The 27451-nt window shown below is 39.0% G+C and overlaps 1 protein-coding gene across 1 annotated transcript in view; it reads right to left on the bottom strand.

Moving 5' to 3' along the window:
• cnksr2a (connector enhancer of kinase suppressor of Ras 2a) overlaps nt 1-27451 on the bottom strand; it is a 197428-nt gene that overhangs the window by 34317 nt on the left and 135660 nt on the right. The window contains exons 14-19 of the mRNA XM_042334147.1: nt 10883-10928; nt 9505-9677; nt 7667-7740; nt 5580-5651; nt 2095-2165; nt 238-338 (exon numbers count right to left, since the gene is read on the bottom strand). Coding sequence (XP_042190081.1) covers nt 238-338; nt 2095-2165; nt 5580-5651; nt 7667-7740; nt 9505-9677; nt 10883-10928 — 537 coding nt within the window. The remainder of the gene's footprint in view (nt 1-237; nt 339-2094; nt 2166-5579; nt 5652-7666; nt 7741-9504; nt 9678-10882; nt 10929-27451) is intronic.

The raw sequence follows: 27451 nt of genomic DNA, 5'->3' as shown, positions 1-27451 counted from the left end.
ACTTTCACATTCCACTAATGGTGAACCAGACTCCAGGCATATAGATTGAAAGCCGCTTTTGTCAACAAGTTCGTTTTTTGCTTTAACAATGGTTTGTATTTTCAGGAGTCTGGAATCATCTTGACATCTCTGGACATACAGAGATCATAATGTGCTCAACTCATTAACGTTCACCGCAGATTTACAGAAGCAAAGAAAGTTGTGCTTTCTGCTGCAATGTAGAAAGGTGAAACTCACTGAAGGTGGACGAGGGTATGTGTCATATGGAGGTGGTGGGCTCTCTTGCTTTGGGGTTGATGGAGTATCCAAATCGTCCTGATCACTTTCACTCCAGTAATCTACTAGAAACAGAAATATAAATGGCTGATTATATTGTATAGTGACATTGAGGCCTTAAAAGCTTTGTAAATCTCTATATAGACCACTTCATCAAGATCATTTATAAAGAAACCCACATCTTGATGTTCATTACCATGAACATACTTGCAAGCTTTATTTCACTGAGCTCATATATGAGTAACAGTCCTGACCCAAGACCCCAGGCGGCTGCAAACTTGCTGTTAAAATCCAACTCATTTAACACAATCTGTTGCAAATTCACTATTCTTAAAGGAAAGTAAATTCTAGAGTATCCTCCACTCAAAGAACTCCCCCAGCAATATTAGGGATAGCTTCACTTTGAAGTATTTTGTATCTTCATTGAAATGTCTTTTGAGGATCATGAAATCCGATGTTTTGGGTTTCCTATTCTGCTAGCCTGGGGCAGTGACATCTCTGGCGGAGAGTAACCGTAAATCTCCTGTAGGACATTCCTTTGATTCAGTGGGGCAGGAGTGTGGTACGAACCTGGGAATTGACTCCAGCCTTTCAACTCTGACAAAACACCAGCATTGGTTGTATTGGGTCAACTATCTCTCAGGTCCAAAGCACTCTCCCAATTGAAGTAAATGGAGATGATCCAAGCTTCTCTGAGCGACGTTACCAGAGCAGTGGGCAACCCCTATCGTTAAAATTTCAGGACATATTCTAGAGGTAGTAAACTTGTATATGACTATAATCTTGCTGCAAACAGCTTTGCCGCGTACTTTGAATAAAATGTACTGCCCCAACCTTTCTATGCCTTTTAATCCACAGTAAAAAAACATTATGGGAGAGACACAGATTTACAATTAAGAAGAGCTGTTTGCATGGCAACTTCCCTCTGTTCCTGGCAGGTTTATAATCATTATCTCTAGCTGTGTGCACAGGATGTCCAATGCACCACTAAGGTCGTGCTGGAACACAACATTCTGGATCTACTTACCTATTCTGTCATTTAAAGTGCTACAGGTAAGTTTTTGTGGGTTAATGCTTTCTGATCAGAAAATATTGATTCTTTAACCGTTCCTTTGATTGGGTTAGTTAATTCCACGAGCAGTGATTGCCCCCCCTGGGTTCTTTCAATATAATTAAAGAATAGAGCGCTTGGGTGGATTAACTAGAAGTAAAAACAAGGCGAAAGATGAAAGTGCCACATTCTTCCTCCCAGTGAAGAATTGACAGAGATCAGAAACTCAGGATGTAGAGAATTACACAAACAAATATGTCTCATAAGTGGTAACATTATGCTGCATGTGCAATTGTTTTAGGAATGTACAGAACTGGAAAAGATCATTGTGGTCCATTTGGTTTATAACAATTCTAGAATACTCCATCGCAATTTGTTTACTAAATATCTATCTAATTATATCTTAAATATGATAGGGCTTGCTTTTGAAGTTTTATAGAAATAGTTTGTATCTCTCATCAACCCAACTCCAATGTATTCATGCTCACCCAAAATATAGTAAAACTATTTTATAGTATATCCTGCGAAGCACTTTGAGATGTCTGGATAACATTGATAAGGCACTATACCAAATGCAAGGATTATTTTAGTATTCAGATCCCTCTGTATATATGGTCAGTCTGTTGTTAGCCGTTCCCCAACTGGCTATCTCTCAACATGCCATTACAACTCTGTGTGGTATTATTTTTTCGTGGAATTCAACTGCTACACTGTTAGCTATTTCAGGATGTTTCAGTATCTATGGTATGGACATTCTGTTACCGTACCTTGATCTTGTCTGAGCCTTTGTTCTTTCTCTGCATACCCAACTGTAGCTAAGCCAAGCCTGCTCAGCCACCTGTTAAGAAAAAAAGTGATCTTATGACTAAGGAACCTTTTGTGGTATAAATATTATATATATAGATATATATATGTGGCGGGTGGGGGGGGGGGGGGGCTAGGGGATAACTGTCTAAAAACAACAGCTATGTTATGTAGAAACATGGAATCTATTGGCTCCAGAGTACTGTAGATGCAGAACACAATGGGATGTTTAAAAAGGAACCATGTAGATAACTAAGAGGCAAGAGTCAAGGATCTAATAAAATGGCAGTACCGACTCAGTGGTCACTTCCTATTACTTTTGAAGAATTCATTGAAAATGAGTCGGAGTCCAGGCTAACACTTCCTCGCAGTGGTGAGGAAGCGCTGCATTGTCAGAACTGCCATCATTTCTGATAAGACATTAAACTGAAGTTTCATTTGCCTTTTCACATAAACCTTAATATTTGCATATTTGAGAAAAGCAAGTTCCTTCTGGTATTCTGGCCTACAATCCTCAGAAACAGTTGTTCATTCAGTTCATGGTGGTTTGTGGCGTATTTCTGTGCTCAAGTTGGTTGCCACATTCACCTACAAAAATATGATCAGGACAGCAATTTCCTGTGAAGCACTTTAAGACATTATTCCGGAAGGTATGATTGAAGGGATGCAAGCTCACTTGTAACAAACATTAACTTGCAAGGTAAGACTGTATTCATATGCTAATCAAATTTGAGGGGAGAAAACAGCCAAGCAGGATCCTAAACATGTCTAGTCACTCATACATGTATATTTTCTAGCAAAAGGCTTTGACTGACTATTAAGAGGTGAAATCACAGTGGCATTTCTCTTCCCTGCTTTGCAGTTCAGGATCTCTTGTATCTACAGTGGCTTCCTCAGTACAAACCAGGGCTTTTACCCAAATCTTTCTCTAGTCTAAGTCCTATTAGTGCGGCAGTGAGACTTCAAGCAAACAATCATTACTATTTATCAATTAATACCAAGACAATGTGACCGCTCACTAAATCTGAAGCAGCATGGTGTCTTAAAGTGAAGTTTATTTTTAAAGCTTAAGATTACCATGCATTTAATATCTCAAACAAACAATGTGAGTTTTGTTGAGTTATGGTGCTGCAATACAGGCTTATGATTTGCATGTGTCATCTGAACTCCACCACCGAATAACTGTCTCATTTTATACCTCAGTAACAGATCTGACATGATGGAAGTGTCTGGAGATTTATGACTATAAGCTTTGCCTATTCAAGTTAAATAGTTAGCTATGAAGTACAAGTCAGTTGTGCATTTAATGCATTTCTCACATCCTAGTTAATATTTGGTCCTTTAATTGAATCCTACTGTACATATGGGAACATCAGAAATAAGTGTGTTATATGTAACAGCATTGTCTCTGCTCTTCAAACAAGGTATATCTAATTGTCTCATTAAACAGATCTGACAAGGCCTTGCTCAGTTTGCGCTTTTCATTGTTTAACCTATTGAGAACCCGGTCTGCATATCCCACTCCATTTAGTCAGCAAAAATGCAAGTTGTTGTATCATGCATGATGGGTATAATCAATATTTTCATGACCTATCCTCCACTAAAAAGAGGAAGAAAGTTATTTTTGGTAGGAAATAGTCTTTCTGTGCAAATGACTATTCATCACTTGCTTTGAATTGCAACTACTCTTCCTGACTTGTCAGGCTATGAACGATCTTCAAGGTATGACAACATTCTACTACTTTGCACATAGTTGTACCAAGAAAATGAAATTCAATTTTAGGAATGTCTACATCATTTCTGCTAATTCTAGATTTCTTCCAGTGGTTCTTTATGGTGCAGGTATACAAAAAGGCACTTAATTCTTTCCACATATCACTTGCAACTCAAAGATTTGCTTTGGTAAACTCTCTTAATTCTGTAATGTTATTGCTTCATATACAAAGCATTTCTGCAATTTGGTTTTTCAAGAATGCCTTGGATTCACTACGAAGGCAGTGTCTCTACCAAAGTCTTTGGTTTGCAGTGCTTTTAAGCAACTTGCACACTCAGAATAGGCTTAACATATTTATTCTGGGACAAAATCAAGAAATGCTGGCAATCTGCAGCAGGTCAAGTAGTACCTGAAGGGAAAAGATAGGTTAATGTTTCAAGTTAAGACTCTTCCTTCAGATTTTTAGCATTCAAATGGTGTCTTTTAAGATTATTATAAATAATCCAAAGCCTTCCTGCCGCTGTATAGAGTCAATCCTACAGTTCTCTTCTTTCCTCCTACCCCCAATTGCAGCAATTGCACGAGTCTGTAAATCATAACCTGAAGTTTATATGTACTGTGTATTTCAACATCATGGTTCAGTGTTCTCAACCCATGAAAATAACAAAGGCAAACATTTCCCAGAATTTCTTGGAATGACAGTAGGGGGCTGAGCACCTGAAGTCACCAGTCTATACTTGAGTAATGACTGAAAATCATAGATAATTCCTTTCCTCCCTTAAACTCCCTTAAGACCATATTTTTTGGGCGTTTCACCTACAAATATACGGTCAACTCACTTTACAGCATATTCTGTGAAGTGCTTTGAGACATCTAGAAGACGTGAAAAGCGCTATATCAAATGCAAGGATTATTATTATTATTAGTAGTAGTATAATTATAATCCCTCCTTCAGAATACTCTAAAATATTTTCCTCATAGCAGTTGTCAGCCTGTACTTTCTGGATTTTCTTTTTGTAAAATGGAAAATGTTTTTCCTTGGGTGTTGTTCTCTTTTCTAATGTGTACACCAAGCAGAACATGGGCAATTTCATAAATTACTTTCTTAGGTACCATTGTAGGCATTCGATTTGGGATAATTCTTTCTTAAGAAATGTTAGGCAAAGAAAAACAAGGTCCATCTAGTTTGCCTTCCAGTCACATGCACATGTGTCCCAAACTGGCAGTCGCATGCACATATGTCCCAAATTGCCTATGTACTATATCCCATAATATTATTTCCTAATCTGTGTTTCAAAGAATCAACATTTCCTGCTTCAACCATCCCCTAAGCAGCGTGTTCTGCTTGGAAACCTTCAGTCTAACAGATCATAAGACAGTATTCTATAAGTCTTTACATTACCAATTAGAACATTAAAGAATATTCTGTTTAACCACTGTCGCCAATAATAAAACAGGAATACTGCCACTTGAAACATGCAACAGAATCTCATTATGACTTCTTGTCTTGAATAGATTAACCAGAGATAAAAACCTACATAAGAATTTTGTCAGTTCCCAAAAGATTCCAAATTATATTTAATTAGATTACATTCTTAGATTATACTATAAATGTTTTTGAAAAGTTAATCCATCAACATTACTGCACACTGATAAACACTTTCACAAAAAAAGTACTGTACCAATTGATCATTGTAGCTACGCTAACTAACTCAATTCTATTTTTAAGCTTACTTGTTCATATCATCCATATTGTCAGCTGCAAAATAAAAGCTTTTAATCTTGGGATGGCATGCCTTGAATGCACTGCAAAAGAAAGACATACACAACAGTGAGCTTGAGAATAATGGGGCTATTTCTTGTTCACATGGCAATATATACTGCAGTTTGACAGCAATAAATGTGACTAAATAGGCCAGTGTGGAAGTTGAAGTACAAAACAACACTTTAAAGAGAATTGCATTAACACTTGAAGGGAAAATATAAAAAGCAGAAGGAGGGAGCAGGGAATTGGGATTAGAATAGTTAGCTCCAATAGTTGAACTAACACAAGTTTAGGCTCAACAGGTTCCTTCTGTGTCATTATTTCTCCTGTAAGTGTACTTCAATGTAAATAAGACATGCAAATACACAGAAATCCTAGAATGCAGGGATAAATAGGGTAAGTAATCATCGCATGGAATACAATGATTTCTTGCTGCTGGGAACCAGATGTGCAGTTGATGGCTATTCTAGACTGCTCTTTGATTGGAGTCAGAGTGGTTGTCACACAACATTTTTTTTTCTTCTTCAAATATTTATCCAATTCCTTTATAATGTTATTGTAGAATCCATGATCTGCGAGAGAAATAGGCTTAATGGGCTGCATGGTTCTTTTTCCATTCATTAGCTTTTTTTAGTCAGCCAGGAGTCACATGTGGAAACCCATCACCATGCTTAACAGTATCCAAACCAAACTATATGTGGAAATTCAGGTGGATTGAAATGAAAGGTATACTTTCTTCCTATAGGTTACAACCTGCTTACCCAATTCCAGAAAGGATGAGATATAGGCTTTCAAAAGGCACAGGCAAGGTTTGGGGAGTTTGACCAGCTAAAACCACATAGTTTGCTATTGAAAGCACTGTCCAATTAATTCAGAACTCCAGCACCTGTATATTCACCTGCTCTAAACTCCACAGCCCCGTTACACCAGACCAGGATCCCCACATTCATCTACAAATTCCTTCACACCCTGGCACCTCCCTACCTTTCTGACCTGTTTACTCCCTCTCCACCACCATCTGTCTCCAGCCTCCTGCTTATTGAATCTTGATTGAATTCAAGAATTTCATCCTCACCTACAAGTCCATTCACGGCCTTGCTCCCTCCTACCTCTCCGACCTACTATCCCCCATCCTACCTGCCCGTACCCTCCGTTCCTCTGGCTCCGGTCTGCTCCACATCCCCCGCCCCAACCGCCCTACCATCGGTGGCCGGGCCTTCAGCCTCTCAGCCCCTAGGCTCTGGAACTCTATCTCCCAGTGCCTTCGCCTTGCTTCCTCCCTTTTCTCCTTCAAGGCCGGTCTCAAGACCTTTCTCTTTGACCGTGCCTTCAGCTCCCCTCTCAACTCTCTACCCCCTCCTCGCTCCTTCCCTTCCTTCCCCTCACCCTGACCATTTCCCCCCTGCTCGGGTCCTGACCCAACCGTACAGCGCCTTGGGACGTCCTCCTGACGTGAAAGGCGCTCTATAAATGGAATCTTGTTGTTGTTGTTGTTGTTGTATCCCTTGTCCCCTCTGATCCACCGTGGACAGCCATGCTTTCAGCCACTAAGCCCCGAAACTTTGGAACTCTCTCCCTCAATCCCTCCGCCTTGCCCCCTCCTTCCCCTTTCTCTGATCATGCCGGAAGCCTTTCCGCACGGTCACCTCCTCCTTGCCTCCGGCTCAGCTTCAGGTGCTCTGAGCCACTGCCCTGCATGAAGAGCTCTATATAAATGCAAGTTGTTGTTGTCTGGAACACGTCTCGCTGTTTGTCCAGCTCGACCCTACCCGTTAAGGCTTTCGCTTGCAGGATTAACAGGAGCTTTCTTTTGACATGTTTAATTTAGCAATTAGGATAATCATATTGTCTTTAGAGACAGTTTTTTTTAGCTAAACAACTTGGAATTAAAGTATTTACTGAATTCATGGTGTATCACTCATTGGTTCTCATGGCAAAATAAAACTTGTACATAATCAACCATTGACTCCATTTCCTGGCTAGTATATTGTCCAGAAAACATTTGCTTCCTTGAAAATCAATGATTAAACGATAAAGCCATTGTTACTATACTTACTACTTTTTCCGACATTCGCTCGCTCTGTCAATTTTGAACTCAGACAGGCAGATAAATCCCTCAGCCTTCTCATCCTGAGAAGAAAGCAATATAAATATATAGAGATATTTATTTGAGATAAATATTTTCTCTGCAGAATTTATCAGTATGGATCAGTTGCTTAACCATATATACCTGATGATATGCTAAAAAATGTTAGTGCAGGTTAGGATAAGTGGATCAGTATGAAGTTATATAAAGTTTACATTTAGAGCAACAACTACTAAAGCATTCATTAGTAAAGTTACTCAAATTAATTTGTCGATTCAGCTTTGTCTAATTGCAGGAATCTGGTACAAATGGTGACATTTGATCAGTAGAACATCTCGAAAAAAATGAACTACAACATGAGTGTGAATGATGCTGAAGTGTAAGCGATGGGAACAGACTGCAAATAGGATAACTTTCAAGAAATTAAACTTTCATAGTCCTCCGAAAAGACTGGGAAGATAACACTGTGACAACTATTATAGATTTAAGCTTTGGAGTGTGATCAGGATTTACTTGAATTCGTTACATTCTTCACGATGGAGCATCGTACTTGAAAAAAAACAGGTTCCAGAAATGAATAACAATCTCCAAATTGATTTACTGAAAATGACATCCATTTTCATGCATTTCATTTCTCTATCATCCAAATTCACTCTCAATTAATACAGTATGCTGTAAATTAATCAATTTATTAATCACTCAATCGCTCTAAGTCTGGTCAATTGTACTCTGTAACCAGCAATGAGAGTGATACAAATCAACTCGGCAGAGCATTTCTCTTTACTTTCAGTGTAAGCCTCTCATTTCCACTCACATGGTCACTGGAGAATTCTTGCTGAGATCAGAAACCTAATAATGTGGGGAATTTCAAGTGCCTCCTGGGACGTACCTGTTCTGTGGCATTGGAAGTCAGGTCACTAACCAACTATACCATCAGGCAGGCCCGAAAAAATATCTTGTAAAAAAAACAGAATCGTGTACTCAGAAAAACAAAACCTTTTCCTTATTTTTGGACCATGAAGTAATTTGTAGAGAAGTTAAAGGACATGTGTACTTTTGTAAATCTTCTGTTATTTCAATTATAATCCCATGGATTTCGATACTGTGTTTATTCTCAGTAAAAATATAGCTTGAGCATCAATTTAGTTATGGAATTATGACCAGCAGTTTGGTTTTCTAGCAGCCAGTTGTTGCCTTTGAGAAACTGAATCAATATTGACAATCAAAAGGTTACAGTGATTGGGGCACAGCAGAGGCCTGACATCCCTCATGGTCTTAACCTTAAGAATATAGTATTAAAATTTTGCAGAATTTGGGAATAGTCTACAAATCATCTTAATTTGGTAACCAATTTTCGGTAATTCTTAAAAGCCTGTGGGAAATTTAGTAATCATGAGAAATGTTGCGCAGCACACTATCTCTATTGATTTTGCCCTCCAACTCTTCTTTCAAAGTTAACTCCAAAACAGTGTCTTTGATATTACCTCTCACTATTGGCAAAAAAATCAAAAGCCTTTTTGAAAAGGTTAATAAAAAAGATCTAGTATTTAATAAAGGATATTGATGAAGTACCCCCTCCTGGATAATAATCTCATTTGAAATATAATTTGAAACAAAATACCTGTTGACAACGCTGAGTGTTTATGTACTTGCTAGATTTCTGAAACGTTTAAGCTTGGTGGAATGCAACATTTGTTAACAGGAACATTTCACTCCAGAGTTTTGACAAAAAATGTACAAAATATCTGGAGTGGGTATAATTTCACAGTAGTTTAGTAGGATATTAAATACACTTAATAAGGCCTTACTTCTTCATTCATGTACCAGTACAGAGAAACATCCTTCAGTACAACCCAGTATTTCTTCCATTTCTGTGAGAAGTAACTTTTGGCATCCTTCTTCTTCCATAGCCAACCTTCACAATCTCCACGCCCAAGATCCTTGCAGGAAATACGTCTCCTGCTCATGGCTGTTACCGCACCTGAAATTACCAGCAGAAGAACATTTCTAGTTATACTGTACCCGACCTAGCTAGGGAAACGTTGGCACTGCAATTGCTGTCTGCAATTGGTTGAAGGGTTGCTTTTAAAAATAACAAAAACAAACTTCCAAAAAGTATTTAGCAATTCTGTAATATCTAAAATGTTGCAATCATTTAAATTCAGCAGCTGATTGCTCATTCATGTGAAACACAAACCCTGCACCATAATTTTGGGAGTCTGTGTAGGAAAGAATGAAAAAAAATCTTGTCCTGATGTGTGGTCACGCTACATTTCCTTTCCGTCTTCCCTGTCATATTTTAATGTTGGCAGGCACTGGCCTGCTTCATATTCCCCACCCTGCTCTTCCCACCATTGGTGGTCAGGCTTTCAGCCTTTCTGCCCTCACTTGCTTTAAGGTCTGTCTCAAGACCTTCCTCTTTAACCAAGCCTTCGGTCATCTGCCTCAAGCCTTCGGTCACTATCCCTCCCAAATGCAACCCCCAGCTCGGGTGGAAACCTTCGACCATCCAGTGCACTGGGACATCCTCCCGTCGTGAAAGACCCCATATAAATGAAATTTATTATTGATAGTAGTGAAATGATGGAAGAAGGATGAAAACTCAATGCAGGAACATCCAACCTCCATTTTGCATATTCAATTGTTGGTGTTCAACTCTGCACAATACCAACATCTAGAATACAGTTTTGATACTATGGCTTTGTCTCTCTATGAGCTCTGGTGCATTACATTCTCAGCAAGGAACATCTGGGGAAGTATTTCCCTAAGGGACAGGGAGTAATAGCATCTCAATTGCTGGCTGAGATTGTTACTCAATTACAATCCTATAAAAACATGATATTGCTATGAGCATCGCTGATTGCAATTTCAACCTATTGCTTCCTACTGCAAGCAAACTAATACAGTTTAGGGGAAACTTACGCCTTCATAAATGTGTGGTAACATGAGAATGTGAATACAGTACTAAGAAAAAAATGAAGTGAAAACGTCAAACTGTACATATACCACTGTACAATAAATTCAGAAAAAAAAGTAAAAATACACAACAATTAAACCTGTCATAACACAAAGGACAACCGTCACAATTCCATTCATCTCACCATAGACTATAACCATTTGCATTCTGCTTAATCTACAATCTTATCTCTACTATCATCTGGCAAAATGATGAAACTGAAAACATACCTTTGCTTCTTTTTTTGGACTTCTGTGCCAGTGATTGTTGGAAAGTCTGAAATGAGAACAAGAAACTTGTGGAAAAAAGTTGTACAATGGAGAAATTACAATTTACTTTGTATTTTTTCCACTCTGTAACTGATGATAAGTTTGGACCTGATCTATTATTTGAGCTGAAGATCTGTACTTCCTGCCCCGTCAAAATAGAAATAGTCATTGATCTTGCTTTGTGTTTTTCAATACATTAATAAATATTTTACTTGAACATAATATTTTTTAATGTAAACTCATCAAACCTTTAACACACTTAAACATTACTTCATGTTACTGGACAGCAACCTGAAGCCAAGTCTCTGCTAACAATGCACTATAACTGGTTCCTTTCCGATTTCCCACTTCGCTGTATATGAAAATGTAAGTACGTTCCTGTAACTCACAATGCTGTAATATTCTGCCCCTGATTGTGAAGCAACACATTTTGGGCTAGTTTTATTTGTAGTCATATAAATTAACTATATTTCATTCACATCATAGACACATAAGCACGCCACCGAGCCAGGGGAAGGTGACTGTTGACAGGGCCAAAGAGGAAGGTCTTCAGGTGCAAACTGAAGATGGGGAAGGAGGGATAGAGGGAGAATATTCCAGAGTTTCGGGGGGTAGTGGCTGAAAGTGCAACCACCAATGGTAGAATGGAAGGCATGAGGGAGGGAAAAGCAAGAGGCTGAAGCCAATCGAGTGGAGGCAACAGATAGTGGGTTCGGGAGTAAGTAGGTCGGAAAGGTAGGGAGGTGCCAGAGCATAAATGGATTTGAAGATGAGTGGGAGGATCTTGAAATTGATCCATTCAGTGATAGGGAGCCAGAGGACTGCGATTGGGGTATGGAGTTTAGTGCGGATGTCATTGTTGTTTAAGCAATATTGCTGAGGTAAAACCTTAGGCAAGTTTCCTTACTCCACACACATGCCTCTGTTTAGCTAGGAGTAAGTAGGAACCCGCTTGTTAGTCGATTGGCGGATCACTTTCCGGGGCTGATAATCCCTCCGAAAAAAAAATAATTTGGTCGTTCAATCCATGATGGATCATTGAACACTGCTGTACGAAATTGGCTGCCGCATTTCGCCCACAAAATACATAGTCAGTACACTTTATAGTATGTTCTAAGACTTGATGAGGCACAATATCAAATGCAAGGATTATTATTATTATTATGTTGACTACCACTTTTGCCTAAACTATATAACTGGCACTAAACTTCATAGTAACTTATTGTGGTCTACACATGCTGGTGATGACTGACGTGGGACATCCTCCCAACGTGAAAGGCGTTTTACAAATGTAATTTTGCTGCTGTTGGGATCATTGTGTGGATGCCTTTGTATGAAACTCAGCTCTTTGGCGTGATAAGCTAATCCCAATTCTGGCAGGCAGTCTCTAGGGCTAGTGACGCACCAGATACAGTCAGGTGCTTTCTCAGAAATTACTAGGGCAGCGAATAGATGTGACAAGTTTTATTTCTGATCTGATATTGAACTGAAGGGGAAAAAAACAGAACAAAAAAAGGCAAAATATTGCAGATGCTGGAAATCTGAAATAAAATCCGTCTCAATCCCTTCAGTTCAACAGAAATTGCTGGGAAACACTCAGCAGGTCAGGCAGCATCTATGAAGCGAGAAAAGTGAGTTAATGTTTCAGGTCAATGACCTTTCCATGACCAGAAACATTAACTCACTTTACTTTCTGCATAGATGCCTCCTGAGCTCCTTAGTGTTCCCAGCAACTTCTGTTGAACCGAAGGGATTGAGACTAAACTGACCCAACAATAATTTTTCTTAAGCACAGGGGCAGCTTCACATCAAAAGTTTAAAGGCTGGTAAATCAGAGGGTTTAAAGGTTTTTTTCTTTCAGTTGACTTATTAAATATGTAGAGTATATATTTTTGAGATTAACCAATCAAAAAGTTCAGATGTAATATTAGGACTGAATGGAGTGTCAATGTATTAAGCTGATGAATTGCCCACAGTTGAGAGTTCAATTGAACAACATGTAGAAAGTGGAACTAGAATTGTGATAGAATTCAACACTAGGAAACTTGAAAATATTATTGTTCTCTCCAAGGCTCCAATATCCATTGATCTCATTCTTTCAGTTATCCATCCTACAGTCTCCCATAAAATCCCTCACACACATCTTGGAGGTGGCATACACATTTTTGATAAAATCCAATTAAAAATGTGCCATAGAGAAAGTCACATTTCATACAATTTGATAAGACCTTATAGCAAGGAAGGAGTGTGAATGTTTGAGTCAGTCAGTGTAAAATTATTTGTAACAAGACATTGTATTATGTATATTAGCATATTTTAATTACAATGCATTTCTAAAACACAATTAATATTTTATAAAAGGGGTATGAAATATAAAACCAAGGAAGTAATGCTGCAGATGTATAGAACACTGGTGAGACCTCAGGAATAAGAATAGTGTATTAAATTTGGGACAAATATATTTAGAAAGGCTGCATCAGCCTAGGAGGGCATCCAACAACAACAACAACTTGGATTTATAGAGCGCCCTCCACGCCGGACGGTGTTTCAGAGCGCTTTACAGTAACGGATCCTGGGACTGAGCCAGGGGGAGGAAGGTGACCAAAGGTGCAGTCGAAAATTAAGGTCTTCAGCAGAGACCTGAAAATGGGAAGGGAGGGAGCGAGATGAAGGGAGTGAGGAAGGCAATTCCAAAGCTTCAGGACATAGTGGCTGAAGGCATGGCCGCTGAGGGTGGAGCGGAGGACTCGGGGGATGAGGAGAAGGCCAGACCTGGAGGAACGAAGGCAACAGGTACTGTTTTGATCCAAAAAATCCAACAAAAAATTCTCCAGATTAATACATGGAATATAGGACTTTAGCGATGTTGAAAGGCTGGGTAAATTTGGATTACATTTCCTAAAGCTGAGATGGTTAAGGAGTGATATAATTGTACTGTTTGGCTGCAAGGTGACATGTTTGCCAACGGAATGTCGGAATCAAGCCAGCCCTCTGTGGCGGGCTTGGTGATTTGGTTCCTGAGCGGGTCCACAGAATTCCAGGGCACTGATGATGACAATAACAACAACGTCCATTTCAACTTGATAGCCCCTTCACTCGGGGCAGGGTCCCGGAGCACAGCCGGCTCCTGGCTCATCAGCAGGATTTGGAAGGGCAGACCGGTCAATGGGAGGACGTCCCTCAAGGATTAGGACCCGAGTTGGGAATCCTCCCATTTAGCTTTAAATGGTTAACCCTTCAAGCCAAAGCCCTAATGGGCAGTGTGGTCCTACTTGACAAGCAGTGGAAAGCTTGTCATACTGGTGCTATGAATGACAAGCTCCAGTAGTATCCCAAAGCACACTTTGGTGTCCCCAAGCCTTGGCTCCAGCTATCCTGTGTCTAATCCTTTCCAGAATTAAGTAAGGATGCATTCCAATCCAACAAGTTATCTCTGGAATTTCCATGTGTAGGTGGGAATGCATGGAAATCTCAGTTTGGTTTGGATATTCTTAAGCATAGTGATGGTTACAACAACAGTGTAAGTGGGATTAGTATAAGTGGGAAGTGGAATACTTGTTTATTGAAAGTAATGGAAAAACGTTTGTCCCTTTGTTAGTTTTGCAATTATGGATTAATAGTTTTGGGTTTTGCTGAGCATTCTCTGCATAAAAATTAACTTGATGTACATACTGTATTATTTCCATTTGAGTTTATTATTATTTTGATGATTGGTGACATCATCTGCAGACATGGGGACAACTTCCTGCCCTAGCCCAGCTCCACTGGCTCCCTTTCCCTTGGAGGATCGAGTTCAAAATTCTCTTCCTCACCTTCAAGGCCCTCCATGGCCTTGCGCCCTCCTACCTCTCTTACCTGCTAACCCCTTATCAACCTGCCTTGCTGAGTGGAAGGAGCGGTGGGGTGAGGCGATAGTGGAGTCGAGCAATGTTGTGGATGCGGGCGAGAAAGGACATTTGAGGGTCAAACAAGACGCCAAGATCCCTGACTGCTCCATGTGCCTCACCCGGCCTGCCCCACCATCTGCGGTCAGGCCTTCAGCCTCTCTGCCTCCACCCACTGGAATTCTATCCACATTCCCTTCGCCTTGCTACCTCCCTTGCTTCCTTCAAGGCATGCCTCAAGACCCTCCTCTTCGATCGTGCCTTCGTCCACCCTTCTATCCTCTCTGCCCTCCCTGATTCCCCCCACCACCACCCAACTCGGGTCCTAATCCCTGAGGGACGTCCTCTCAAAGTGAAAGGCGCTTTACAAATGTAATTTTGTATTGTATTAAATGATGTGTTTTCACTCACTTATTTCTTTCACTCTCAATGTACTTTAGATTTGGAGTTTACTCTAGATCTAATGGTTATTAATGCATGTATGCACATTATTCATAAAAGTATATTATTGTTCTAAAACTTGTATGAATATTTATATTTAAAATTTTACATTTAAAACCTATTTAAAGTTTGCACTGTTACTATAATATAGTGAAATTACATAATAGTTACACAATTTAATACATAGGATTTCTACATGTTCCTTACAGGTTATGTCTTTGGAAGGTGTAAGACAAATATATTGCTTATGGGGCTCGGGGATGTTTCTCAAATACAGCATCCGGCCCTCAGCAGCCAAAACGCTGGACCACCCTAGCTTACACTATGTGACATGATGTCCCAATGTGGAACTTGAACCCACAACCTTCTCACTCAGAAATGAGAGTGCTATCACTGAGCCAAGCTGACATTTGCATTGCTTGGGATGAGTGAATCTCATGAATAAAACACAACTGCGTTAGTTTTGTGCCCGAAAAAAAGCAAATTACATACTTTTTTTTAAAAGGAGCTTAGTTTAATTTCTACTCTGGAAATTTAAGATTAAAATTTAGAGCCTTGAATTTTTACATTATTCAAGAGAATAATCTAATATTCACAGGCAGGCAAACAGTACAATATCAGATATTCCCACTGCTTCTAGTGCTAAGGAGATTTGGGGGAAAACCCCCAAAATGATTAACCCCATTAATAAAAACACTGGTTCTCTAGGAGAGCATAAACATAACATAATAAACATGACTGGTATTTGAATTTAGGACCCCCAGTTGGGAGTGGATATTGGGGGTATGTATGCCCAAGTATAGAAGAATTGCAACCTCAGTATATCGTAGGAGGTGTGGGTGGGGGGGGGGGGGGGGGGGGGGGGGGAGGGGGTTAGATTACTATCTATAAGTAGTGTTGGAGCAGTAGTGAGGCCCAAGCAGAGCAGAGCATTGAATAGGTTAGGAGCAGGATTAAGGCTGGTGCACAGCTAAGTACTGTATCAAACTGCAAAAATAGAAATGTGTAGAAATTCTCCTTGATTTAACATTTATAGAAAAATAAACCAAATGAAACATATGCTCTCTGTGTAAGCTTGTGAATCTAACACCAGCTAAATGTAGCAGGTCATATAATTCAGGCCTCAGTCTTATTTTACGGAGTCCCCTTTAACATTTTCAGCAGTGGATGAACTTCCTGTTGTAAATGAAATATCTAACCCAATGGTGTACAATGTATCTGAAATTATATTCATGACCTTCATGTACTGAAAGAGAAATCAACACCACCAATTCATTCTGCAAGTGTGGAAGGTACTTGATGATTCACAGTTACATTGTTATAAATTCATAACCAAATCTTCCTGCGGTGACAAATATGACCGTGGGTGTTTGTAGAGCACAAAGTAAATTGGGCACTCTTTCCCTAGTGGTATTTAATTGTAGTTCTTGAACATCAATTAGTGAAAGATTCACTATGGAATACAAATTATAAGAGCAGCTTTGGAAGATTTATACAATGCAATGCGGAGAAGGTCAATACTTCCCCTTCAATTTGTCACCTCATGAATCATGTTTAACTCAATCTAGTCAGTCTCAAGTCTATCAAATTCCTTTTGTAAAATATGTAATCACAGCAAATTGATTATTTAAGGCAAGGATTAATGCACCATTGCTAAATTGTATGTTTTGCATTGAAAGTCTCACACTAGACACACTAGAAAAATAATGATCAAAATGACTTACTTTGGAGAAAAACAAAATTACACAGTTCTAGCAGAAAAACATGTTAGCTTTCTAAACTGATTAATTATGGAATGTTTGAACTGTGGCATTATATACTGTATTGATCAATTTAACTAGGTACCTGCAGGAAAGTTTTAGCAGTGCCATTCTTCTCACAGTGTCATAATGGTGTATCTCAAAATGTCAGCTCCTTCAGATCTATACGTTGCTGTGAGCATGCTTCACCTCTTATTCATTTACTTTTGCCTTTGTGCATAACGATAGGGCTGAAGCACAGGTAGGAAAAGATCACACTGACACTGAGTACTGGATAAGAGGCAGTTCTATAACCTGTCACATATCTTTGCTCAGGCTGAATAAATCAATTGAAGTATTGTTTCAGGGCATTTGACACAATGCCGTCCTTGCAGTTTTGAATTAACTTTTTCATGATTCTACCCAGGAATCACTATAGCTTACACTGTGGTATATGGGAGATACTTCAAATGAAGAATGAAGCCAATAGGAACTGTGATGGTGAAGGAATTCCACAGCTAAAGTTACATTTCAGTACAAACTAGGCAAAATAAATACAGCATACAACATTCAGAGCAATGTCTTAAGGGAGCAATATTAACAACGGGAGAGTGCAAACCCCAAATTTAGAAATGATCTTTCAAAAGATGACCGCTATAGCCGTCTAATATAGTAGCTGGGTTGACTGTTACTGAGTAAGACTCACTTCAGTTAGATAATTGGATCGTGAAGTATTGAGATCTCACTATTAATACATTACTCAAGAGATAGGTTGGCACTTCTGTAGAAAAAAGGAAGAAAGAACTAAATTAAGATTTATAATTAGAAATGAGCTGTTTGCAACTGAAAAACCTAGAAGAAGGTTTTGAAGGTACTGAATGGAGCTCCAGTTTATGGGACAAATCTCCTAAACGTCACAGAAAAAAGCTTGCATTTTTATAGAAGCTTATCACATCAAAATGTCTCAAAACACTTCACAAATAATTATTGCCAAGTGTGGTGACGTTTTGGTAGGTAAACATGGTAGCTATTTTGCACAGCGGGTGTCAGAAACAGTCAAAGGGTGATTGATCAATTCATCTGGTGGATATTTATCCAAGCTACTGTGAGAAGTTCAGTCTTATTAGCAAAACATGTCATGGGATCTTTAACATCACCTAAGGAAGAGGCAGCTAGGACTGTGGTCAAATGTCTAATAATAATCATTTTTGTATTTGACATAGCACCATTCACATCAGAAGGATTTTCTGACTCAAAACACTTCATAGGATTTTACTGTAAAGTGTAGTGACTGTATTTTGCTAGTGAATGTGTCAGCCAATTTGCATATACCAATGTGCCACAAACTGCCATGAGCTCAATGACTAGTTTTATCTGGGGGTTGTTGCCAGGACACTGGGAGAACCTCCCTTCACTTCAGGAAATGAACACAGAAAAAGATTGATGGGTTCTAATGACTATTATAGTAATTAACAGCCTGACTGATGCTTCAGAGTAATTGAACTTATGGAAATATTATGATCATGCCATGAAGTGTGTGTACATTGATTGTAAGAGACTCTACTTTCTGACAGTAATCAGGAATATGGCTTGGGCTTCCTGCAAGTAATGTTGGTCTCCAAATAAGAGGCAGTTTCTAAGTATAGTTGTTTGCCGAATTGCAAGCCATCTCTGAAAAGGCTCACTTTAACGGCTTCTATTTCAAGATGTGTAGGAAGCAGCTCTAACTCTGGATTTTTTTTTGGTCAGCCAGGTATCTGACACATACGGAAACCTATCACCATGCTTAAGAGAATCCAAATCTAGCTGAGATTTCCATGCATCCCACCAACACGTGGAAATCCCAGAGATTGTTGGAATGGAATGCGCACTCTCTCCATGGAGGGACTCATCCTGCTTACCTAATTCTTATCTAATACCTCCTGGTATTTACTGAATCCTAATGCTAATAAGTTAATATTTAAACCTTTTATTCGTCCTGTGCTCATTTTGGGGGTGGTGGAACATTCAAGTTGAAGCTGGATAACATGGCAGCAGGGAATCTAAAAGCTTTCAATCTCAGTTTCTCAAGAAAATCTAATTCAGTCTCGCCAGACATTACAAGCAGTGCTGGGGTGTGCTGCATGCTTTGGAACATAGGAACAGGAGTGGACCATTCAGTCCCTTGAGCCTGTTCTGCCATTCTATTAGATCATGGCTGATATGTACCTCAACTCTAATTACTCATCTTTGCCCTATATCCCTTGATACCCTGACCTAACAAATATCTATCCACCTGTCTTATGGAGGTGCTGTCTTTCAGTTGAGACTTTGAACTGAGGTTCTGTATGTCCAATAAAGGGTACATTACACTAAAAGAACATCGAAGATGGCACACGTGGGCCTGAGAGATTCTCCAAGAATAGCAGATCAGGAGTCTGCAGTTACCTGCACAGTCACTGGGCAGGCGATTGAATGTCTGAGCCTGACCTGCAAGTCTTCTTGCTTATCTAAGTTATTCTCCCAGTCAGGGGAAAATACTATTACTGCGTGACAGTGTTCCTCATTAAAGACTTTCAAGGAGGTCTGAACAAGCACAATTGGTTTGCATCTCTCTATTTCCACCTTGCTATTAAATTATGCTGCACAAAACAATAACCACACCCCAAGGTAATTCAAATTGAACAGCAAAACACAAGTAAAATTGTTCTAAACTGCAGATACATGGCCTCCAACTCTGAACTCTTAATCCTAATGCCAAATCTGACCTGGAGTAAACATTTCATGCTTATAATTGCCTTGGCATTTGCACACTATTACTGCACAATAGTGTTCCTCATTAAAGACTTTCAGCTAGGTCTGAACAAGCACAATTACCATTTTGAGACTCATTCTAAATGCATTCTAATTACAGCATCTGTAAGTACTCAATAGTGTATCATCAGATGGGTGGTGCACTGCCCAGTGACCTTTGGCCTCTGGTACCTGGATCTGATTTTACAACAATTTTCAAATTCACACAAATTTATCGTTTTACTCCAGCAGATTTCAAGTTTGGTTGGGTTGGTGTGAACACTGATTGATGCAAAAGTATCAAAACATGTATATAAAGTTATGCTTACTTTATCCTGCAATGTTGTTTGACATTATCTCCTTGCTTTAATAGAACTATCGGTACTATTGTTTCTCTTCCTGTAGAGAGTTACCTAATCTCCATTTTTCTAAAGTGGAGATCAACCAACTGTGGGAAAGACTGAAGAAATGAATAAAAGTCTTTGAAGTTTCTTCAAAAATAAATGGAATATTTGTTTTTAATCTTTGCAAATCTGTGGTATTCAGTTTTCACATTCCTATATACAGTGCTTCAGAATGTTTGATCATGCCTCTGATCGGAGGCCAAATGATGCATTGTGATCACTAAAGGCATTCTGCTTGCAACTGTCTTGTTTATTACCCACTACATAACAAAAAGGAACTGAATTCTATTACAATTTATTTTAGGTGCACAAAAGAGTTGTAAAAAGGATTTTGATTTGATGACCAATTGATTTAATGTAGCTGTCCCACTTCCCTGTAGTCAGGCATCCTTGTTTCTGTCTGCTCTGGTACCTCCTGTGCACAGTTTGCTCAAATCTGTTTAAAGCCAGAAAATGTCGACTTCCTGGAGCATCTTTAATAGAGTGCTTTAGGATTCAAAATCAAATAAGAATAGTAAGAATATTTCATTTCAAGCGTATTTATTTTACTCTCCTATTGAAAAGAACTAGCTTGGTTAAATTTCGACTTCATGAAAATGGGAAATCAGAGTTAAAGCAGATTGTAGGTATTGTTTTCCCAGATGCTGAAAAGACTTGGGACTGCTCTACGACTGGGATTCAGACTCATCCTCTGTGTCATTGGGAAGGACAATCTGTTACAGTTGCTCCCATTAAACACTTTTTTCACATTCAAACTCTAATCTTGGTTCTGATTGGCCATGTAACTACCATGAGCAAAGAAATAATTTACATAACAGCCTTTTCTCTGGCTCAAGATAGCTACTGGAATTATCAAGCTTAAAATGCTCTCCTGCTGACAGCATGATGTCAAGCCACCAGCTGTTCTTCTCTGTTATACCAGGGAAACATCAATACAATTTAAAATAGAAACAACTGAGGACCTTTCATGAAGTGCAAGATCATGTAAATCTATGTCAGCTACTGCATAATACATTAGACAAGTATTTGCACCATTTATGGATGAATACAGAAAACCTAAACTCAATCCAACTCAGTAAACTGTACACTCTTGTATGTTACACTTCAAAATACAAAGGACAAATAACAAAATCCCACTAAAACAAGTTATTACTCATTAATTCAAAAGTTTTCAGATTTACACTTTTGCCTGTAACTGTTTAGATTTGTGAGATTCAGAGATGTCTTCTATCTTTAAGTCCACACATTGCTTCATTTGTAGCTTTAGACCTGGATTGCAGTCAATCAGATTAAATATGAACCTCCTCTTGCACAAATGAGAAATATAGGAATATATTTTCAATCATAAGCCTTTGTTCTTTTAACTACATTTTAAGTGGTTAATACTTAACAACTCGGTATAGAAAAATATGAAGTGAAGGAATAGATACAATTACACCATGGAAACAGCCCAATCAGCCCATCTTATCTGTCTTGTTTATAATCTTGTTTATCCTCTACATGAGTCTCTACCCTTCCTAATCCCCTCTCTCCTATACCCATCTCACTCATATAAGCATTTAGAAAGAACAGAGAGAGGAAATAATAATAATGATGATGCCATCGCGTGCATATATACAGGTCATTAAGCTGCAGATCATCCAGAACTCTGCAGCTTGTGTCCTCTCCCGCATCAGGGTCTGTAACCCATCACGCCCACCCTCGCCTGGCTCCACTGGCTCCCCATCCCTCCAAGGATAGAAATCAAAATCCAAGGCCCTCCACGGCCTCTGCCTCCACCCTTTGGAACTCTATCCCACAATTCCTTCACCTTGCTCCCTCCCTTGCCTCCTTCAAGGCATGACTCAAGATCCTCCTTTTTGACCATGTCTTCAGCTGCTCTCCTACCTCTCTGCTCTCTCTCACCCCAACCCTGCCCCCCCACACTCGGGTCCTGATCCCTGAATGTTCAGCATCTTAGGATGTCCTCCCGACGTGAAAGGCTCTTTACAAATGTAATTTTGTTGTTGTTATTGTACATCTTAAGTTGTAAGATTTTGAATAAAGTAGAGTAATAGAAGGTCCATCGTGTGCATATATACAGGTCATTAAAAATAGAAAAGATCTTAAAAAGAGCAAACAGAATCCTTGGTATTATATCTAGAGGCATGGCATACAAAAGCAAGGAGGTAATGTACAAGATCTTAGTTAGACCACAGTTAGAGTATTGTGTACAGTTTTGGGCACCCCATACAGGAAATACAAAACAATAAAGAGTGCACAATAGATTCACTGGGATTTTACCAGCAATAAGAATTTTCAATTAGAAAGACAGAATTGAGAAATTAGGATTTTTTTTAACAAGATCACAATATTGGTCTGGATGAAGAAGGAAGGTCCTTGGCCCATCCAATCTCATCCCTCCAGAACACCAACCCTACTGTCCTCCCATCACAGCATTAAGGTGCTTTTTAAATGAATCCAGTGTCCTTGCCTCTCCCTTCTTTCCTGGCAACCTGTTCCAGTGACTGAATAGCTGTGTGTCAGCTCAGCACAGTTCAGCTGGTAGCAGTGGTAGCTGGTAGGTTAAAATGTCGGGACTTGAATTCACAAAGTCTAAGCCAGTGGTGGCCAACCATTATGCAAATTTCAAAATAAATTTTCTTGATTGAATATACCATTCATCAAGAAATATTCAATCAAGAATAAACTGAAAAACAAATGACAGACTGACCTAGGCTTACCTAGGATACACATGTGCGCATGTTCCGGGGCCACATTTGACGGCCCCTGGGCCACTTCCAGCTCACACAGCACAGGTTTGCCACCGCTGATCTAGGCTGAAACTCCATAACAGTGCTGGGGGAGGGGGTACTTTGTAGGAGGTACCTTTCTTCAGATGGCATGTAAACTGAGGCCTGTTCATGTGGACGTTAAATCCCATCCCATAACACTGTTCGAAAAGAGAGGGAGTTTCTCCCGGTGTCTGGGCCAACAATTCCCCAAATAAAATTGGACAAAGGGGAAGTTAAAAAATGTTTTTAATACAAAGGGTAGTTGGAATATGGAATCCTCTGCCTGAAGCCATAGTTGAAACAGAGCCCATGACTTATTTTAAAAGGGAAATTGAGACTTTTTCTTAAAAACGGAATATGAGTATAGGGAGCTGGCAGCAGAGTATGATTTGACTAGATAAATCATGTCTAGCAGAATATTGTTGTGAATTTGATATGCTGAATGTCCTTTTTCTGTGTTATAACGTACTGTGATTATATGATTACTGATAATTATTAATTCAGCAAATTTCAAAAATACACAAGACAAACTATATTACATTTGAAATTCAAAGAGCAGCAGTATAACTTATTTAAGAATTGTTGATGGTACAATCCACCAAGTTACCACTCACTCACTATAGAATTAAAGATAATTTGATGCAGAGTGGTACTCCTTACTACCTGTTGTTTACAACGTGGAGATACGAAGATACATGTTCTCTGTCTGCAGTCCAAACCCGGTTAAGCAGCATGTAAGGTTAAAAAAAAGGCTGTAGCCACTATTCTGACTACTGGTCCAGCTAATCTATATGAGAGGCTGCTACTGCAGTGTTGCAGCTAAATAAAGGTTCCATCTCCAGTGATAAGGTAGCACTTCAACAAGGAGTCAACCTCTCTAGATTTTTTAATTTTTTCTTGCATTTTCTATAATGGGTTAAGACTACGTTTCCTATGATTCAATACGTCTTCAGACATTGCCCCAATTCAATACAATTCCAACACTTACCAACAAGTGTTGGAATCGTATTGAATCGTAGGAAATGAAGTTCTTCTGCACATGTGTCAAGGAATGAGGACCATGCTTCCCGCTGGCCGTAGGTGTGCTTGCGTTTGCGGTTTAGAATGTCATATCCAATGATTCAATGCAGTTGATAAATGTGGGAGTAATGGAGGATAGGGGAGCAGCATTACAAGTTAGGAGATGATTAATACTTGTGCAAAGATATCTAAGTTTAACCTGGGTTCAATTCCAGGCAGGGCGAAACCTTGGGCAAGTTTCCTTACTCCACATGCCTAATAATAATCCCTCCAAAACAAAAACAATAATAAAATTGGTCATTTTCAATCCACGACTGTTTGTGGGACACTGCTGTGCGCAATTGGCTGCTGCGTTTTGCCCACAAATATACAGTCAATTCACTTTATAGCATATTCTGTGAAGCGCTTTGAGACGTCTAGAAGACGTGAAAAGCGCTATATCAAATGCAAGGATTATTATTATTATTAAGTGGTTTTGAGAGGAAACTGAATGGGACTCGGGTAGATGTATGACTTAAGCAATTATACATTTAAAGATAAGACTTATGCAAATATTATTATAACTGTAAATTATATTATGGAACACATTCTACCAGTCCAAAAAAATGTTCCCTTTCCCAAAAGCTCGTTCTTTAAATAGTTAATGGTCAGGGTATGTATTTCGCGGACTAACCTCACTATACAATATTACTTTTTTACAAGAGATATTTGATGTGAGCAGCTTATGTGGGAACGTGAGGAAGCAGATGAGTAGTAAGTTGTTCTGCATACATCAGTGAGGAAGAACTAAATGAGGTTATAATAGCATGCTTCTAAGGGGCTGAATAAATGGCCACCCACCTGAATGAACCTTACTGCCAATAAATCAAGTGCACATTTTAGCAAAGAAACCTGTAGTACTCAGCAGTTGTGTGACAGAAATACACATATTGCATCTTGTGGGTTCTGTTTGCCACTGGTTGAATGCTGCTACATTCTGTGGTTTCTCATCCAAGCAACTCAATTTAGGAAAGGTTAGCTATGCATAATCAGCAGCCTCTTATCTACAACTGAATTCCCTGAACAGAAGAAATAATCACCAACCAGGTACACGAGAAAACAATCTGGTACCAGCATAGTGAAGACCCATAGCATTATAGCTTCTCATTTTAATTAATAAAAACAGAATAATGCCTCCACATTTGGTTGTGTAACAATGTAGTAGCAACTGCAACATCTTTGGGAAGGGAAGAAAATTCATTGTAACAAATACAAGAGGCTTTCTGCAACACCTAATGCTACACTTATAATGCGGAACCTTCTCTTGAAAGGTGGTTGAACAGCACCTCTGCCTTGTAATATTTTAAACTACTGGTTATTTTGCTGTACCAGTAATCTTACTCAATGACGGAAGAAAGTACACAGTGAGGTATTAAGAGGGACTGTTACTAAAGCTCATCTAAATATAAATATTCTTCAACTTCCAATATATAGTGAAACTCTTGATAACTTGTCACCTCAAGGGAAATAGCTAAAATGGCTACGTATCAGAGTTGATTAGTTATCCAAAGTACTTGAAAGTACAAAGTACTCAAATAGCCAGGATACAGCTAATTTTTCCTAAATTGAGTTCCAGTTAGAGTGGTTGAAGCACTCGCCTCGCAAGCGAGAGACATGGTTTGATTCCTGGCAGGCCGAAACATTGGGCAAGTTTCCTTACTCTACACGTCTCTGTTTACTTAGCAGTAAGTAGGAACCCAGTTGTTAGTCAATTGTCAAATCGCTTTTCTGGGGGTAATAATTCCTTAAAAAAATAATAAATTGGTTACTCAATCCACGACCGTTTGTGGGACGCTGCTGTGTGCAATTGGCTGCCGCGTTTCGCCCACAAAGTATAGTCAATACACATTATAGTATATTCTGTGAAGTGCTTTGAGATGTTTCGAAGACGTGATAAGGCGCTATATCAAATGCAAAGGATTATTATTATACTGAGTGACTAGTTACGTAGGGTTGACGACTTGTCCCAGGGGAGTGTTAGAGTTTCACTGTAAGTTGCTCTCTGTTCATGCTGACGGAGGCAGTACTAAAGCCAGGAGAACAGGCATGACCCATCACTATTGGTGCTGTGTGACTAGCAGCTGCACCTTTTTGCATTGCAGGAAACTGAATGAACAAAACAATATTATCATAGAGATCATTGGCCTGTGTAACCGTGCTTCTACAACTGGGTGGTGAGTCTTTGGGAAGATAAAATCCATTTTAAATATCTCAAGAATTTTCACCACTAATCGCCTCTGTATCATTGTTCTTGTGTCTATTTCTTTGATCTATAAAGTGCTATTAATCTTTTGAGATATATAGTTTCTTTGAGACATAAGACCTAATCTTTGCTCTTGGTCTGTTTCTAAAAGTTATGAAATTTGCTTATATTTGTCAAATTGCCTATCTCATCAAATTGCCCCTCAAATTGAAAGCTCAGTCAAAAACTGTCACAAACTACAACCATCAGCAGGTTTCCAGCTTAGCTGCTACCTGGAGAATTTTGCCCAAGTCACCTGACAAACACAACTTTTTAACCTTGCATGATAATGTAGCCAGCCCTTCACTTGGCTTTCTCAAGAAGAAAATAATTTGGGGCTCAATTGGAGGAGAAAGGGCTCTTCAAACCGTTAAAATCTAACTTGTGTTCAGCATATACAGTACGACCATTGCTAATTAAAGCTACATGTTGCATTCTCTTTCATCTTTGAAGGCTCCACTATTACTGGACTGGTCTAACTGGCGGAAATCAGATCACATACCTCAAAGAAAATGTAAATCTCAAAAGATTAATAGCACTTACTTTATAAATCAAATAGGTAATTATATCCTCTAAGGGTTAAAATACAATTTAGGACCAAGACAAATTCATCACATTGCTTTACCAGTTTGATTTAAAAATAACCTTTTAATAGGTTTGCTTTCATGTTTGAAAAGTGAATGAAGAATTATTTTGTTCCCCCATGAGTAGCCCTAATTAATTTTGGATTCCTTTTGGTTATCCTGTACTGATACCCGCAAGAAAGTCACAGATTAACAAGCCACATTTATTTAAAATAGGTTATCTGGCAATTTGAAGGGAAGAGGTGGGTGTGGGTAAAGAGATGCAGAAGAGAATTTTTAAATTGTTCTTATGATATTCTATAGGAGTAAATGCCACTTTAATAACAAAGAAAAGTACACTTTAATGAATTTATAATAAACACAAATTTGGATTTGCACCTTCCCACTAAAATTGAAATGTACAGACAAGGTGAATACCTCTCAATTAGCTAGGAACTCGTGTACTTTTAACTTCTCTTCATGCTCAGTGCTCTCTATCTACTCTCTGAAGTGATTTCAAATGTTCATCCTATTTGAAGGGTGTCATACAAGTGCAAGTTGTTGCTGTTGCCAGAAATGGGTACTTCATACTAGGCTTACATTGTGCTTTTCGAAACAGACCCAAAGTCAAAAAGAGATGGCGGCCTCTAAG

The sequence above is a fragment of the Callorhinchus milii genome, unplaced genomic scaffold (genome assembly GCF_018977255.1).
Source record: "Callorhinchus milii isolate IMCB2004 unplaced genomic scaffold, IMCB_Cmil_1.0 Scaffold4, whole genome shotgun sequence".
In the NCBI taxonomy this organism is placed as follows: Eukaryota; Metazoa; Chordata; class Chondrichthyes; order Chimaeriformes; family Callorhinchidae; genus Callorhinchus; species Callorhinchus milii.
Note: the sequence above shows the minus strand (reverse complement) of the source record. Positions and strands in the feature narration are given on the sequence as shown.